The following is a 17,057-nucleotide window of genomic DNA, read 5'->3' on the forward strand; positions in this document are numbered from 1 at the left end:
GGGAGAGACACACGGATTGGTTGCCTCCCACATGTGCCCTGACTGGGACTGGGGATCGAACCTGCAACCCAGATACATGCCCTTGACTGGGAATCGAACCCAAGACCCTTCTGTGCACAGGCCAGCGCTCTAACCACTGAGCGACACAGGACAGGGTGCAAGGTGCATTTTGGCATGCTTTATCTCCCCCGTCTTTTCAACAGCCCTGGGGGTAGTGGCCTCATGCCCACTGCGGTAAGGAGAACAGTGGAACCCAGAGATACGGTATGTTGCCTCTGGGATCACCCAGCTAGTCTGAGCAGAGCAGGGGTACAAATTCAGGGGCGTCTCCTGTCCCAATCTTACGACACCATGCTGCAACCCCCCAAAACAAACATTTCCCCCCCCCCAACAACAACAAAAAAGAAAAAAACCCTCCACCACCGAAGAAAATTCTTAACGGAGTCAAAGAGGCCAGTTTCAACATCTCGGCATTTGGAAGGCCATACAACTGCAGGCAGACGTATGTATTTATTTGATGATCTGATCATGACAGAGATGGAATGGTAAAAAGACACCATGGAAAGAAACTGCATTAATGAAATCATTACATGTGAGAGAGGATTTTTTGGGGAACTTACCCTTCCTCCTGGGGTGATCCTTGACAAGACATTCTGTGTTCCTGTTTTTAGGCAAAAAAAAAAAAAAAAAAGTGGGTGGGAGTTGAAAGCTTGATATTTGGCTCATGCAAATCAAAAATCTGGTCTCCTTCCAGCATGTTTGTGCTGCTCCTTGGTCGTTTAGAGTTCCTGCTGCCCAACCGAACTCCTCCGACGCATGCTCTTACTTCTCACACCCCGCTTGTCCTTTTCTGGACAACTTGACTAACATCGCGCCGTGGATCTTGAGAAAAGCGTCTGATAAAACTGGCCAATTGTGGTGGCAGGCATACAGGGGACAGACAGAGGGGGGGTTGGTGTGGTGAGAGAGGGAGGGAGAACCAAGGAGGGTAGGGGTTCTTGCCATGACCAAATCAGGCCGCTCCTCTCCTGCTGAGACACGACATGTAATGTCCACAATTCAACTGGAACATTTCCGGTGGATCCTTGTGGACCTCCTAAGCCCCTGACAGGACACTTTCTCAAGTCCTAGTGACTTCTAGGCTCGTGGGGCAATGGGATCCATGCGGATGAATGAAAGGGATTTAAAAAAAAAAATTAGTTCATTCCCAGCTCAGGTCTTCGGAAGGCTTCTGGGTGTCCCTGAAGGACAGTCCAGCGAGCCGCAGGGGCTCCGAACGTGCACCGGGGTGTGCACACACCGCTGCGGAAAAGCAAGAAGCAGATGAAAACCCCAGGCCCACGTGGGGAGTGGTGGTGACCAGACTCTGAGAACGCAGATCAGGAAGCTGGAAATTCCCCCCTTCGCCTTGGTGTTTCAGCTTCTGGCTTTCCCACTTCCCCAAGTCCCCCGTGGGGGTGCACACAGCGCTCCCCAATTGTCTAGAGCTGGTCACCACCAGGGCAGGAGGACTAGGGCGAATTCTCAGAGACCCCCTGAGGACCCCCACGCAGCCCTCTCGCCAGGCCGCAGGGCAGCCGGGCCCTGCCTCAGTGGGACCCCTCAGGGCAGCTCGGCTCCCAGGGGGTTGCTGTCCCCCCCACGTTGCCCGGCTGGGCATGAAACAAGCAAACTTTCTCCAGCTGTTGGGTTTCTCCTTGCAGCGTTTACATTGGGGGTGTTCAGGGTCAGGAGTGCGTTCGGGGGCGCTGTTTAAAGGGCGACCTTGACCTCGGCTTCTGCATCCCCGGCGGGGGCCATCGCTGGGGCCGCCCCAGACCTCCTGCAGGAAGGCGGCTTGAACTCCCCAGTTGGAGAGCCGCCGTGTCCCGGGCACAGAGACCTCCCTCCCCGCGGCCCCTCGGGTGGTGGGCCTCGGGTCCCCCGCACGTGGTCCTGGGGGCGGGGGCGGGGAGGTGGGGGGGGGGATGAAAGGGGCGTGAGAGCCAGAGGCTGGGGGCGGGAAGTCGGGAGGAGGGGGAGGAGAGGAAGTCCCTCGTGGCCACCCCAAGGGGAGGGCGGGACGGTGCCTGCGGGGACTCGGTCGGGAGGCGCGGGGTGGGAGGGCCCGGCGGTCAGTCCAAGAGCCGAGGGGCACTGACGACGGGGCGCGCGCTCTCCGAGCCGACCCCCCGCGGAAGGGGCGGGGACGGGGGCGCGCGCGCGGGGCCGCGGGCGGGGTGACCCCGCGGGCGCGAGGCAGCGGCGCGCGCCGGGCACTGAGCGGGGCGCGCGGGGGGAGCGCGCGCGCGGGAGGGGGGGGGCGCGTACAGGCGGGAGCGCGCGGGGGGGGCTGCCCCGGGGCGGCCCCCCCACGTCGGGGCGCGGCGGGCGGCGGCGGCGGGAGCGCGTCCCGTCCGGGTCCCGAGGAGCCGCCGCCGCCGCCGCCGGTCGCCAACATGGCGGACCTCGAGGCCGTGCTGGCCGATGTCAGCTACCTGATGGCGATGGAGAAGAGCAAGGCGACCCCGGCCGCCCGCGCCAGCAAGAGGATCGTCCTGCCCGAGCCCAGGTACCGGCTCCCCGGGTCCGCGCCGCCGGCCCTCCCCCCCCCCCCCCCCCGCGGCCGCCAGCGACCCCCTGCGTCCGGGGAGGTCCGGGCGCTCGGCTGCTGCCGCCCCGCGACTTTGGGGAGTGGGCGCTGCGGGGCTGGCCTCGCGGTCCCCGGGGTCCCCGTCTCAGAATCGGGGCGGCGGAGAGCTGTTGGGGGGACTCGGGGAGAGCGCGCCGCCAAGTGCCCCGCGCGCAGCGAGCGAGCGCCCGCCCCGGCGAGGGGCTGCGGGAGGTGGTTGTGACTTCGCTGGATCCGCTCCAGACGTGTCGCCCTTCGGTCCCACCCCGGTCTCCGCCCAGCCCCACCTCGGTCCACCCTGCGAGCCTCAGCCCTCGGTGCTCCCCTGCTCCCTCGCCGGGGTTCCCCTCCTGCCCCATCGCTGTCCGCCCCTGGTGCTCCCTTCCCCGGCTCCTGGCGGCCCCCCTTCCAACTCCAGCCTCCCTCCGCTCCCGCCGGGCTCCGGAGCCGGGGAGCGCAGGTGGAGCGCCTGTGGTCCCAGGGGCTCGAACCGCAGTTTCCAGAGCCTGTTCCCCTGGAGCTTCCACAGTCTCTAGTCACCTTCCACCCTCCTTGCCCCTCTGCTGTGTGGCCCCGGCAGGAATGAGTGGATTGGGACCCGCTCGGTGTTCGTTTTGGAGCCGAGTGCGTCACCTGAGCTGCTTGCTGCTCCCCTCAACTTGCAGATCGGCTGGCGGCACTTTGCGAAAAGGTTGAAATAGGATTCCCTTAGATGTGCACAGGGAAGGGGTGCCCCCAGGCAGGGATTTGTGGTTGAAATGACCAGAGAAGGGGCCCTGGGGAGAATTGGCAAGGGGCTTGGTGAGGGCCATACCAAGTTGTCAGTTTTTTTCTCGAAAATGGCTTATGACGGACGAGCTAGTAAAAGACTTCGCTAGTTCATATTCTTAGCAGAAAACATCCCTCATCAGATTAATGGTGAGTTTCTCATGGTGTAGCAAAAGCATTAGGATTGCATTCTCCCCTCCCCCCGGTTTCTTTTCCTAAATGAACACCATCCCCAGTTGTCCAGGGAATGTGGCTTCTTGACCCTAAGGAGATGTTGGTAGACTTCACGATAACAAGGGACATCATCTTGGCAGTGACTTGGAAGCCATGCCATTTTGTAAAATCTTGCAATCTACACCAAAGCCCTCCTTCTGTTGGAGAGCATCAGGCCTTGAAGCATCCTGCTCCCCAAGATTGCTTCCCTGATGCCTCGACATGAGGAAACAAAATCTTTCCGTCTCAGCCGCTTGGAGTTGGTTGTCGTGAAAAGCCAAATTGTGTAAATGGCTCCTTATTTTTTGGCCTCCTGGCCCCGCTGAGCCCCGGCGTCGCTTTGCTCTTTGCGGGACGGCTCTTTGGTGAGCAGTGCCAGGCGGTAAAAAAACCGGGGCGAAGGGCAGACGCTTGGGAGCGTTGTGAAATGGACACTCCTGTTGCAGGCTGGAACCCATCTGAAGCTCATTGACAAATCAGTTCTGTTTAAAATGTCCGGCACATGGGAAGGAAACCAAGTACAACAAGAACCCCCCAAAAATCAAGCCTGAATTTCATTCTTTTAAAAACTGCGTTTCTCTAAATGGGGTATAAAATGCCGAATTCCCTTTTCTCCTGCCTTTCCCACTCTTCCCTAAAGGGCCCTACATATATAGTTCCTCTATATAAATTTAATAAATAAAAACTGAAGCCGAAACCGGTGTGGCTCAGTGGATAGAGAGCGTCGGTCTGCGGACTGAAGGGTCCCAGGTTCGATTCCGGTCAAGGGCACGTACCTTGGTTGCGGGCACATCCCCAGTGCGGGGTGTGCAGGAGGCAGCTGGTCGATGTTTCTCTCTCATCGATGTTTCTAGCTCTCTGTCCCTCCCCCTTCCTCTCTGTGGAAAATCAATAAAATATATTAAAAAACAAACAAACAAAAAGAAAACTCAGGCAGTTTTTTTGGGGTGTGTGGGTGAGATACATAATATTATTAAAATTAGGAACTTCTGCTAATTTTTCTTTTTTTCCCCCTCAATGTTTCGAACTTAATGTGACTTCTGCTTTTTAGTCTCCCTAAGAATGTACTTACGTGTGAGGGTATTCACTTCCTTGTACAAATGCCTTTATTTAGGAGGTGTTCTTGAGCAAGGCTTTTTTTTTTTTTTTTTTTTTTTTTAAGGCAGAATTAGTGACTGCGAGCATATTTCTTACGATATTTTAGAAACGAGAAACATCAACAGGAGAGTAATTTTAGGAAACAGCTCCTTAGCAATTGATACTCTGTTGCTATTTTTAAAACAGACTCTTGAGTTAGGCAGTTAGGACCTCCCCCAGGGATTCTCAATTTTTTTGATTTGTTTGTTTTGGTATTTATCTCAGTGGCTTTGGCTTTAGATTTGTAACGTGACCCTTTACACCAGTGGTTCCCCAACCTTTATTTTTTGGCCATGCCCCACCTAAACATCTCTAAAATCCTGATGCCCCCTCCCCCCTCATGACACAGCAGCCTTATTATTAAAAAAAAGTGAACTCCTGTTCACGTGGAGGAAGCTGAAAAGGCCATTAGCTTGGTCTAAACAAGCGTCTAAAGAACATGGCATCCACGAAAGAGAAAAATGAAAGAACAAAAGGACAGTTGAAGTCCTGAGGAAGACATCACTAAGAAATTGTTAAAAAAAAATAAGAAGAATATGAGATATGAAGTGATATGAAAAAATAGCAAATCAAGTTTCAAAACATATACTAGAGAACTGAAATGCATAAATATGTCACAATATATATTTATATACTGTATACGAGGCCTTTTGAGCCATAAGAAATGCAAAAAACTTCTCTGTTAATAACCCATTCTTGAATTGCCCCCCTTAAAAATCAAATTGCCCCCCCGTGGGGCGTGTGCCCCAGGTTGGGAACCATCGCTTTACACTGTAGCCACTACTGCTTGGGCTGAGTTAGGATTTTTTTTTTTTTTTTTTTTACATTGAGATTATCAGGTGAAACATCTTGCAATTTTTTTCTACCCCTGGATGGCAGTTGGCGGCCTGCCTGCTTGGATTTCAGGGTGGAAGGTTGGGGGATTTCTAGATACGGTAAGAAAGTTAACTTCATGTTAAAATGCCTCAGCGGAGTGAGTCAAAAAGTCTGGTGTGATTTCACTCTTTCTGTAAAGGTTACTGGTCAGATGTTCTGTGCTTCCTCCTTCATTGTGGAGCGATCCATGTGACCTCCCCGTCTTTGGTAGAGAGAGAGGTTAGCTGTGTGGCTTTGGTATCTAAGTGAGAAACATAAAACCAGCCCCTGGCTTCTCACTGGTGACTCTTTATTTCCAGCTGATGGTTTGAAGTCACCACCGTCTTCTGTGTGTGCTTCCTTATTTTAGTGACTTTGCCTTTTCCCCCAGTTTGAAAAGAGAAAAGCATCAGAACGAAACAGTATCTGGCTGTTTTCAATGAAATGCCGGGGCTGCATGCCCCTGCTTTTCCGGGGGGGGGGGGGGGGGGGGGTGGGGGGTGTGGAGGGAGGGGGATGGGATATCAGAAAAATGGAACATTCTGCCCAGAGGAGATGGTACTTCTGTGAGATCGCAAGAGGCGACCGGTTTGTCATGTTGACACATTATTCAATTAACGGACCCCTGAGCCTAAAAGCTGACTATTGGTTCAAATCAGGTAGCTGCTTCTTTACTGAAACATTTGTGGAGCTAATGAAGCTGATAATGGGACCTATTGGGAAGAGTAAGCTGACCCGGGGAACTCCCTGTGCAGGCCTGGCGACAAACACCACCAGCATGGTAGAAAAGAAATACTTTTATTTAATAGGGTCCCGATTCATAAGCCGAGGCCTGCAGAGGGTCAGCCTCTGAAGTAAGGCCTGGAATGATCCAGACAGCTTTTGCTTTCGGCGCATTCCTCTTTTAACCCTTTTCAGAAAGAATGAAGTTCGGTTGACTGGAACTCCCACGCGGTTGCAAGAGGTTGAGTGACAGGAAACTGATCTCTCCCCCGGAGGTGTCATCTCTGCTTCTGTGGACGTTGAAAATTTTGGATCATCCGTTGCAAAGCTTGTCCTTTCGAAGTATTCATATAGTATAATAGGAAGGCCTGAAAACAACATTTTAAAAAAGATATATTTTTATTGTTTTTTTACAGAGAGGAAGGGAGAGGGATAGAGAGGTAGAAACATCGATGAGAGAGAGAAACATCCATCAGCTGCCTCCTGCACACCTCCTACTGGGGATGTGCCCGCAGCCCAGGTACATGCCCTCGACCGGAATCGAACCTGGGACTCTTGAGTCCGCAGGCCGACGCTCTATCCACTGAGCCAAACGGGTTAGGGCTGAAAACAACATTTTTAAGATCCCTTTTCGCTTCCGTGGATCGGGTAGACCACGCGTCCTCAAACTACGGCCCGCAGGCCACATGCGGCCCACCGAGGACATTTATCCGGCCCGCCAGGTGTTTTTGCCGTTTTGTTTTTTTACTTCAAAATAAGATATGTGCAGTGTGCATAGGAATTTGTTCATAGTGTGTTTTTTTAAACTATAGTCCGGCCCTCCAATGGTCTGAGGGACAGTGAACTGGCCCCCTGTTTAAAAAGTTTGAGGACCCCAGGGTTAGACCGTCTGTAAGGAGATTTGTGAGATTGTTTCTCACATCCATTCAGTACATGGTTGTAGAGCCATTTCTCCGAGCCACCCAAAGGGGGCGCTCTGAGGAGCCCTACCTGGACCACAGCCCCTTTTTTCCCCAGCTTACCGTCTAGTGGGAAATGCACAGAGTTGAGTCAAGAAAGATGTTTGCTCCAAAGTGAAGTTGCTTGAAGATCCTGTAGCATCTGGACGGCTGTGATGAGTCCGAGTTCAGAGAACACGTTACGTTGGCTCACTGTTTTAACAATACGTTGTTCACGAAGGAGCTCTCTAGCCATAATATACATAGTGATGTCACGTGGGAGTTTGCATCTTCCTATTTGTGAAACCATCACGTGGAATTGATCTGGAGACCGAGCTGTTTGTTTCTTCTTTAGAAGTGGAGTATCTTTCTTTTTTTTTTTTTAAAATATATTTTATTGATTTTTTACAGAGAAGAAGGGAGAGGGATAGAGAGTTAGAAACATCGATGAGAGAGAAACATCTATCAGCTGCCTCCTGCACACCCCCCACTGGGGATGTGCCCGCAACCAAGGTACATGCCCTTGACCGGAATCGAACCTGGGACCCTTCAGTCCGCAGGCCGACGCTCTATCCACTGAGCCAAACCGGTTTCGGCAGAAGTGGAGTTTCTTCGCTCATTTCCCAAACCCCAATCCCTGAGTGATCGGTGGGTAACTTGAAATAGTCCTGCCTGTTTCGGGTGTAGGGATATTCTCTGCCTGCACTCTCTGTTACACCCCTCGTCCTCCTCCCCGCCCCAGCCTAACTTTGAGCTGCAAAGTCGATGTTGGAAGAAAGAATCGTTTCCGGGAAGAAAGGACTCTGTTGTTGCTGGGAGCCTGTCTATGGATCACACAGCGGTGATGGTCTTGCTTCTTTTTCACGAAGGTACAGATGTAATTTGCACGCTCCAGCCATTATTTGTTGTGCCCTCCCAGCCGTTATTCCATTCTCGGTCAGAGCCGATTTGTGCCAGGGACTCGCAGATGTGAGTGCTGGGTGTAGCTGTCGGTTCTTAGAAATAGATGCTCCAGGGCCGTCAGCCTGGGACCTGGAGTCGGCCCGCGCCCAGCGCCGCGCTGTGGACGGGCAGCGCGTTTAGATCCCCGCGAGGCCCAGGCAGGCCCGTCTGTGCCAGGCAGCACCTCAGACTCGGCACCCCCTCAGCGCGCTGCCTGCGGCTCTGCCAAACATCTGTTTGGACCAGGACGGGAACTTCTGGCTCAGGCGCCGGAGCTCGCCGAAGGAGAGAGACGAGGTCTTCGGCAGCCAGGGGCTGGCCAGCGGAGTTGGGGGATTCGGGGTCTTAGAGGACAGACGCTGGGGTCCCTGTAGCCCTGACCAGGAAGGGAAAGAGAACTTGAACTTGCACGAAGCAGCAGTATAACAACGACCATGTATCGCGAGCTCGCCCTCCACCAGGCGGTTCGCAGAGGGGTCCCTTCCCTCCCCTCTGTCATCCCGGGAAGCGGCATCGGCCCCGTTTGACTGATGGAGCAGGTGCCCGGGGAGGTTTACATGAAAGACCTCTGCCCAGTGCCCGCTGAACGTGGCTCTGGTTTCCCTGCATCCGGGTTCTCTCTACCTTGCTGTGCCCTCTCTCGGACATGAATAATGCACACCCGCGCCTCTTATTGTACAAGGGGTGGACAGAATAGCCATCTTTTTGTTTGTTTGTTTGTTTGGGGAGAAATCACTTGGCGGCGTCTCCATCAGCTCCCGGCCGGCGCAGCGTTGGAAAAGTGAGGACGGCCCTCAGACAGAGCGGCTGCTCCCCCGGGCCCACGCGAGCAGTAATTATGACCAAGTGAATAAGCAGTTTGTTCCTTATTTCCCACGAGGAGCGGGAGGGTTAAATGCCCGTTCTGTTTAACACAAAAAGTGCAATCTTGCCGCTCTTAATGAGAAATCGTATAACGGACCGCTTCTCCCCCGGGCCCCCCCCCCCCTCCAGCCTCCAAATAATATTTCCACAATTAAGAAAAGAGGGCAGCTCCGGCTCCTCCCCGCCCCTCCCCGCCCCCTGCCCTCTGCCCCCCGAAATCCCCATTTCTGGGAAAAAGGTGAAAGGGCAAGACAGTATTTTTGTCTTTCTTGGCCATAAAAATCGCTTTCCATTCAAAGAGCCGTCCTTTGTGAATAAAGCTGTGTGCCCGAAGGGGAAGCTGGGTGCCGTGTGTGTGCACGACGGCGCGGTCTGGCCCTGTCCTCCGGGCCCTGGCCGCGGGGAAATGGGAATGATTTAGTTAGCCTCTTTTACTTTATTATGAAGTCATCCGTATGGTAAGCCATTTGCATGCTAATGAGGCTGCACGTCCCAGACTGCCTCCGCTGCTGCTTCTGTTTCTCGCCTCTTTATCCTTCCCCGTTTTTATCATTGATTAGAAGTCAGAACCCCCGGGTCTCTTTTTGATTACTTCGGGGGCCTAACGTGCAGGAGAAGTGATACGCCGGCTCCTCGCTCACGTCCCCCCTAAACGTTCCTTCTAATTCGGGAAGTCTTCTCCGAGGTCGACGGGGCATCAGCTTCAGCGCGGAGGGTAAACATGTTCTAGTGCTTTCTACAGGACGCTGTGGGAAGAGCCCGCCAGAGGAATCAGCGGGAGCAGTCTTGCAGTTCTAGGCCCCACGATGGGTGGTTGGTAACCGTCCGCCTTGACCCAGCCTGGGGCCTGCACCCCTGTTTGCTGCCACGTCCTTCTTCCAGGGGCTCCGGAGCCGGAAAAGGCGATGATGTGAAAGGGGCCAGGCCAGACCTTCACCCTCAGTGAACCTGAAGGCCAGCTGTCATCGGTGGCCCCTCGTTTTCCTGTGTCCTCTCTACTGTACGACGTCAGGCGCCAATGAAAGAGAAAGTTCTAGATTAGGAGCCAGGAAACATGGGCCCGATATCACTGGCAGCTTGCCACAGGGTCTCGTTAAGTCACTTCCATGTCCCCGATTCAGTTTCCCTTCGGTACAATGTGATAGCCGTTCATTTCTGATCCTGAAATGTCCCAATAAAAATCTTAGTCTCTCTGGGAGCCTTTTCTACCCATGCCATATGTTTGTAAACGGGAGAGAGGCCCCGTTTCAGACACAGACAACTCAAGAGAAAATGATTGGAGGGCGGATGAAAAGATGATTTTCTCTCCCCTGCACCACGGGGTGGTGGTGGATGGGACTGTGGGCAGGACAAGATGTAACGCCTTCTGAAAGCACAGCATGGTGGCAGGAACGAGGCAGTGCTGCACGGAGACCCTGGTGCCATGCGCTCTGAGGGACCCGGTCGGGAGGCAGGACTTCTGGACAGTTGAATGGTTGACGTGTCAGGGAAGAGCAGATGTTGACCTTAGACCCGGAAGCAGGTGCATTCCCCAGATTTCTTCTCAGTTTTCTTCCTCCAGCTCTGTTGTGGCTGTGTGTCTAGAACCTTCTCCACATGGTGCCTCACTCGGTTACTCTTCTTTCTTCCCTTCCTCTCCCCATTTATCCCCTCCTTCCCTCCCTCCCTCCCTGCTGCCCTCCCTCTTTCCCTTCCTCCCTTCATCCATCCATCCATCCATCCATCCATCCATCCCTCGGGCTCTGGGCTATGCTGGCTTCAGTCTGAGTTCACAAGCGTGCTACCCTTGAATCTAGAGAACTAAGCAATTAGGAGGGTTGACTCACGCTTCAGAGGTCTTGGCTTTGGTAAAATGCACCAAAAATCATCACCCCAAAGCAGCAGGCTTCAGTGCATTGAGCACAAGGCGACTCATTCCAGACTTCCTCAGACACCAACAGGTCGCGTATTCCTAACGTAGCGTGTAGTGCCTCGCGCTTGCAGAGGTCTTGGAGGACGGCCAGGCGAGCCTGCACGGGACGGGTGACTGCCCTCTGACATCTGGGCCACCTTGGAGGAGCGCCTTTCTACGGCGTTAGGGAGTTCTCTTGTAAACCCTCCGTGCACCCGTCTCTTCCTGTCACTTTGTGGTCCTGCAATGCAAGATCTCCTTCAAAGGTGGGAGACCTTCCAATATTGAAGGCAGCCACCCTAGCCTTTCGTAGGAAGTTGTGCCCAGTTCCTTGGGTCATTCCTCATGTCACGCCGATGCCTGCGAGTTCTGGAATCTCTGCTCGTCCGTCCGAACATCACCTGGCTAAGGAAGACCACTCAAGCTTGCCCTGGCTGGCTTGGCTCAGTGGATAGAGCGTCAGCCTGTGGACCGAAGGGTCCCAGGTTCGATTCCAGCCGAGGGCACATGCCTGGGTTGCGGGCTTGATCCCCAATGGGGGGTGTGCAGCAGGCAGCCCATCAATGATTCTCTCTCATCATTGATGTTTCTGTCTCTCTCTCCTTCTCCCTTCCTCTCTGAAATCAATAAAGAAACATATTTAAAAAAAAAAAAAAAGACCACTCAAGCTTATGAAGACTAAAAAGGTATCTGCAAAATTTACTGTGATGAATTCAGTGATGGCAAAGCTGGTCACAAATCCTATTTCAGGGGGTGTGTTCCAGTCCCTGAAAAGTCCCATTCTAGGGAGAAACTCTTTGGTCCCTCAAATGTCTTAAAATTCATTCCAGCAGTTTGATTAGGGGAATAAGGTTTCCATTAGCCGGAATCTGGAAGCTAGACACGGGGCCGCGATTGTCATTTACTTGGTGCTAAGCAAGTGCTAGGCACGCATGATTTTTAGATTGTCATGAGCTAAACTGTTTTAGGACAAACGCGAGCTTTAATTGTGTTGAAGTCTCCCTGTGAGGGTTTCAGGGTGTATGTTGCACGTATTCAAGGACTTACAGCTCTGTTCGCAAGAAAAGGCAGCAGTTTCTTCATTTTCAGCGGCACCGCTTTCCTGAGTAATCCGCTCTTGGTTTGTGCTTTGTGTAATTAAGTCAGCCCATTGCTATCCGTTATCTTATCTGGAAAGATAACGCCGGTTATATTTTCAGGCCATTTCTTCCAAGTTTTCTGTGTCTGTATGGCTTTCTGATAAGGGCTTAAGTTAAAAATGAACTAGAAAGTTCCACGGGAAGGCATTTACACAGCTGCGAAATACTGCCGACTTTCACTTTGCCTCGTGACCAAGGCTGTGATGACATTTTAGATGTATCTTTTAAAAACCACGAGGCTTTCGCTGTGTGGTATAGGGGAGTTTCATCCTCCGGTTAGAAATGGAATGAACCCTGGTGGGCGAGGTCATGGGGCTTTACTACATACACATCTTTAACGGGCCACGCTTTTTTTTTCACCTGCATTTGCTACCGTCTTCCCTTATAACTGGGAAAGGAATCATGCAGTGACTCTTGCCATGACGGCATTAAGGATGGAGTGTCAAGCTTTTATGCTCTCTGTGCTTCTTTTCTTATGTTATAATGACGCCCTGACTGGGAAAGATATGGTACAGTGCTTCTTGTCATGACCACGCTAAGTATGGAGTATCGAGTTTTTGTTTTCCATGTAGGACCTGCTTCCTCCTGTTTTGTTTTCGGTGGCAGTGGAGGGAGGCTTTTATTATTGATGCAAAACTTCTCAAATAGAATTGGTCTAGAAGGGAAAGGTGTTTTCTGCACAATAGCAATTTCTAAGTAATGAATGAGAAGCTACTATGTCAATAATGTCCCCTCCCCACCCCGCCCCCCCCCAAAAAAAAACAAGAAAAAAAACACTGAGTTTTTGTGGTGAGGAATTTCTTAGGGTTTAGTCATTGGGTTGATTGTTGTTGTTTTTTTTTAAATTTCGGGTGGAAAACCACTAGTATCTTTGTGTTTCTGTCCTTTAAATCGAGCGACCTTATCGGGGATTGATGTTTTAAATTATTTTTTTAAGATCAGGTTATTTTATTTTTAAAAAGCATATTTTTTCTCTGATCATTTCATCCTGGAAGAGTTTAATGAGGTAGATGGTGGAAACTGCTTCAGATGAGATCGGAGTTTCAGGTGAAGCCCTATGGCTTATGCAGGCGTCCTCAAACTACGGCCCGCGGGCCACATGCGGGTGTTTTTGCCGTTTTGTTTTTTTTTTACTTCAAAATAAGATATGTGCAGTGTGCACAGGAATTTGTTCATAGTTATTTTTTAAACTATAGTCCGGCCCTCCAACGGTCTGAGGGACAGTGAACTGGCCCCCTGTTTAAAAAGTTTGAGGACCCCTGGCTTATGGTTACCTCATGACTCTGTGGGGTCGGTCGGATATATGATGGCAGGACAGACAGCAAAGCGAGACTCTCCTGACGTGCCTCAGTGGACCTACCAGTTCTCACTCCGTTTCTCCCACCCTCAGGAAGCTCTCTGGGAACCGGCGTATAACTTGGATCGGTATTGACACGATCATGATGGGAGATTGACGTTCGGACTTAATATTTAGATCTGTGTGTGTATGTAACTTATTAAACCCAGTGACATCTGATACCCTATTTTATATTTATGTGATAGATTTAAATTTAGAGGAGAATAAAACCTCCACTAATACTTACATAGAGAGCTTTTTTCTAAAAAAATTTTTTAATTGATTTCAGAGAGGAAGGGAGAGGAAGAGAGGGAGAGAGAGAGAGAGAGAGAGAGAGAGAGAGAGAGAAACATCCACGATGAGAGAGAATCATTGATCGACTGCCTCCTGCACACCCCACACTGGGGATCGAGCCCGCCATCTGGGCATGTGCCCTGACCGGGAATAGAACTGTGACCTCCTGGTTCATAAGTTGACGCTCAACCACTGAGCCACGCCGGCTGGGGCTTGGTGCTTTCTAGTTTTACATGTATTAACTCTTTTTAGTTCTTACAATTCTCTGTAGTAAGTAGAAATTAAAAAAAGACACATTTATTCTAGACTTGTCCTCGATGTGGAGATGTTGAAAGGTGTGTTTTGCTTATTTGGGGGGGAAACTGGCTGGCTGCCCCCTCGCACACTCGTGTCTTTCCTGTGGTCTTGGGAGGCGACCCTCAGCCTTCAGCCTCACTGCCCCGAGCATCTCTCTGTCTCTTACTGTGAAATTCACGTCTGTCAGCCAAGTCGGCCTGACCAACCCATTCTCTTCTTAGAGGCTGGCGGTTCTTATTTTATTTATTTATTTTAAAAATATATTTTTATTGATTTCACAGAGGAAGGGAGAGGGAGAGAGAGATAGAAACATCAATGATGAGAGGGAATCATTGATTGGCTGCCTCCTGCACGCCTCCTACTGGGATCGAGCCGGCAACCCTGGCATGTGCCCCTGACCGGAATCGAACCTGGGACCCTTCAGTCCGCAGGCCGACGCTCTATCCACCAAGCCAAACCGGCCAGGGCTGGCGGTTCTTATTTTAAAGTCAAAGACCCCTTTGAGACTCTATGCAGCTAGAGGCTCCCACTCCCCAGAACGCATGAACCCACACAGTAAGTAGATGATCTGAAAGCCAAACTCTAACGAAAAGGTCAAATCCGCCACCTTCCACGCGACGCTCACTCTCCCAGGAGCCTAGATGCCCGAAGTCTGAGTGAGCAGCGCCCGCTGTCCCACGGGTTGCCCCCTGGAGGTGGCCCGTGAACGGGTCAGAAGGGGGCTTTGTGGCGTTCAGCTCCAGCCGTGGCCAAGCCATCCCTCCCCGGGGGGCCTTCCCACTGGATGTGGAAGGCTGGGATCCCCTGCCAGCCAGCGGCTTCGGTGGCACTTGTCTTTCCGTCTTCCGTTGTTTCCTGTTCTCACGGGTGGCCGGCCGGCCTCCGCTGGGTTTGGTGATACGGTCAAAGCCACGGCCAAGGCCAGCCCGCTCCCGAGCCTTTGGCCTTTCTCTGCCCTCGGTGTTACGTCCTGACTAAAAATTGTTGTTCTCCGAGGGCCGGCTTTCCCCCTTATTTTTAGATTATTTATTTATTTATTTATTTATTTTTTAATATATTTTATTGATTTTTTACAGAGAGGAAGAGAGAGGGATAGAGAGTTAGAAACATCGATGAGAGAGAAACATCGATCAGCTGCCTCCTGCACACCCCCTACTGGGAATGTGCCCGCAACCAAGGTACATGCCCTTGACCGGAATCGAACCTGGGACCCTTGAGTCCGCAGGCCGACGCTCTATCCACTGAGCCAAACCGGTTTCGGCCCCCTTATTTTTAGATTCTTGAAAACATCTCCACGATACGCAACATCTCCGTTTTTTTAGAAGGAGGAAGTTCAGGTTCAGAGAGAAGCTAATTGCTCGGGGGCACATGGATAGCACAGGGCACCGTTGAGCCACAGTGGAAATTCTGTGCACTTTATTTTATTTTTTAATATATTTTATTGATTTTTTTACAGAGAGGAAGGGAGAGGGATAGAGAGTTAGAAGCATCGATGAGAGAGAAACATCGATCAGCTGCCTCCTGCACACCCCCTACTGGGGATGTGCCTGCAACCAAGGTACATGCCCCTGACCGGAATCGAACCTGGGACCTTCCAGTCCGCAGGCCAATGCTCTCTCCACTGAGCCAAACCGGTTAGGGCAATTCTGTGCACTTTAATAGACGCCCACAGACTCTCTTTCGCCATGGGAGTCATCTCAGAGAAGAAGGTTCTTCTACTGGAGTAGAGGAACATGGTCAGTTTCACACGGTACCAACACAGCTTGCCAGTGCGTTGTCTTCCTTCAACGAAAGGTTACCAGCTACAGGAACCCGGAGTGGTGCTCCAGCAGCTCACATATAATTTCCCTGGAGACACTGATTTAATAATAAATACACGGGCAATTCCTCTAGAGAGATAAGATGTCGGCAATTTCACGTTGAGGTAGTAGGATAGCTATCCGTGAGGATGGCAGTGCTATAAATTAGGAGAAGCTACATGTCACGGGTCCTGAATATCTTCTTACCCCAAACATTGTTTTGTAATTTCACACGCACCCTTATCTTAAAAAAAACAAAATGCAAATCCCTCTCTCTCCCATGTCGTCACTAGGCACATGGGTATGCTTGGCTCGAACGTACTTGTCAGTTACTCTCAGTACGTGAAGGTTTTGTGTGGTTTTTTTTTTAATGTTGAACTTGATCATGTTGTCAGTGGCACATTCTGCGCCGTGATAGGAAATGAATGAGACAGGTCACGTGTTTGACTTGCAGGCAGAAAGGTGGTTGAGGTCACACTGGGGTGGAGCCGTGTTTGTCAGGAATTCCCTGGTGCGCCTGTTTGCGGCCGGCCCTCTGCGCGCAGCGGCACGTGGCGGGATGAATCTCAGTCGTCTGAATTGCTGCTTGATGTGCCATAAAATCGCGGTTTACCCAGCCCGTGCTCAGAATCACAAGTGCTATTGCAGGGAATAGCTTACCTGTGTGTCTTTGGACATGTGTGTGCTGCAGAATAGACCCCCCTCCTCCCCCCATAGAAAAGAAGTAAGTAAGATACGGGCATTTTCCGTTTTGCTAGGTGATGCCACATGGTCCTCTAGATGTCTAAGGATAAATAGAACCGCATTCAGAGGTCTTAATGTTATTATTTCAAGTTGTTTCGTATAGACTCCATAGATACCGCTGGGTAATAAGAATTAAGATTTTAACTGTAAATGAAGAGGTACGTGAGGACGTGACAAGAGCTGAGTAAAAACCCTGGACGGTTAACATTTGAATTGGAAAGTCATTTTAAATTCCTGATGTTTTTATTTTCTTTTCAAATACATGTATGTGTCATCCCTAGTCATGGAAAAATCTCATCTCAGCGGGCGACCGGGCCGCCGCACCTGCCTCGAGGTGTGGCCAGGGGCCGGGCCAGCAGCCAGGGACCGGCGCTTTCTGTTCTGTCCGGAAGCCAAGGAGCCCTGCGGGAGCTGGGAGGGGCTCCGTCGAACAAGTGCGAGGCCAGAGGAGGGATTCTCCTGGCCACAGGCTGGACAGCGCGAACGTCCAAAGAACACGGCTGCCG

At 51.6% G+C, this 17,057-nt stretch overlaps 1 protein-coding gene across 2 annotated transcripts in view; it reads left to right on the top strand.

The window, feature by feature from the left end:
- The first annotated feature begins 2,317 nt into the window (after positions 1–2,317).
- Positions 2,318–17,057, top strand: part of GRK3 (G protein-coupled receptor kinase 3) — an 89,947-nt gene continuing 75,207 nt past the window's right edge. For both annotated transcript variants that reach the window (XM_054712628.1, XM_054712629.1), the window contains exon 1: positions 2,318–2,551. In XM_054712628.1, coding sequence (XP_054568603.1) covers positions 2,439–2,551 — 113 coding nt within the window. In that variant the 5' untranslated portion in view covers positions 2,318–2,438. The remainder of the gene's footprint in view (positions 2,552–17,057) is intronic.

Source organism: Eptesicus fuscus, chromosome 23 (genome assembly GCF_027574615.1).
Source record: "Eptesicus fuscus isolate TK198812 chromosome 23, DD_ASM_mEF_20220401, whole genome shotgun sequence".
Classification (NCBI taxonomy): domain Eukaryota; kingdom Metazoa; phylum Chordata; class Mammalia; order Chiroptera; family Vespertilionidae; genus Eptesicus; species Eptesicus fuscus.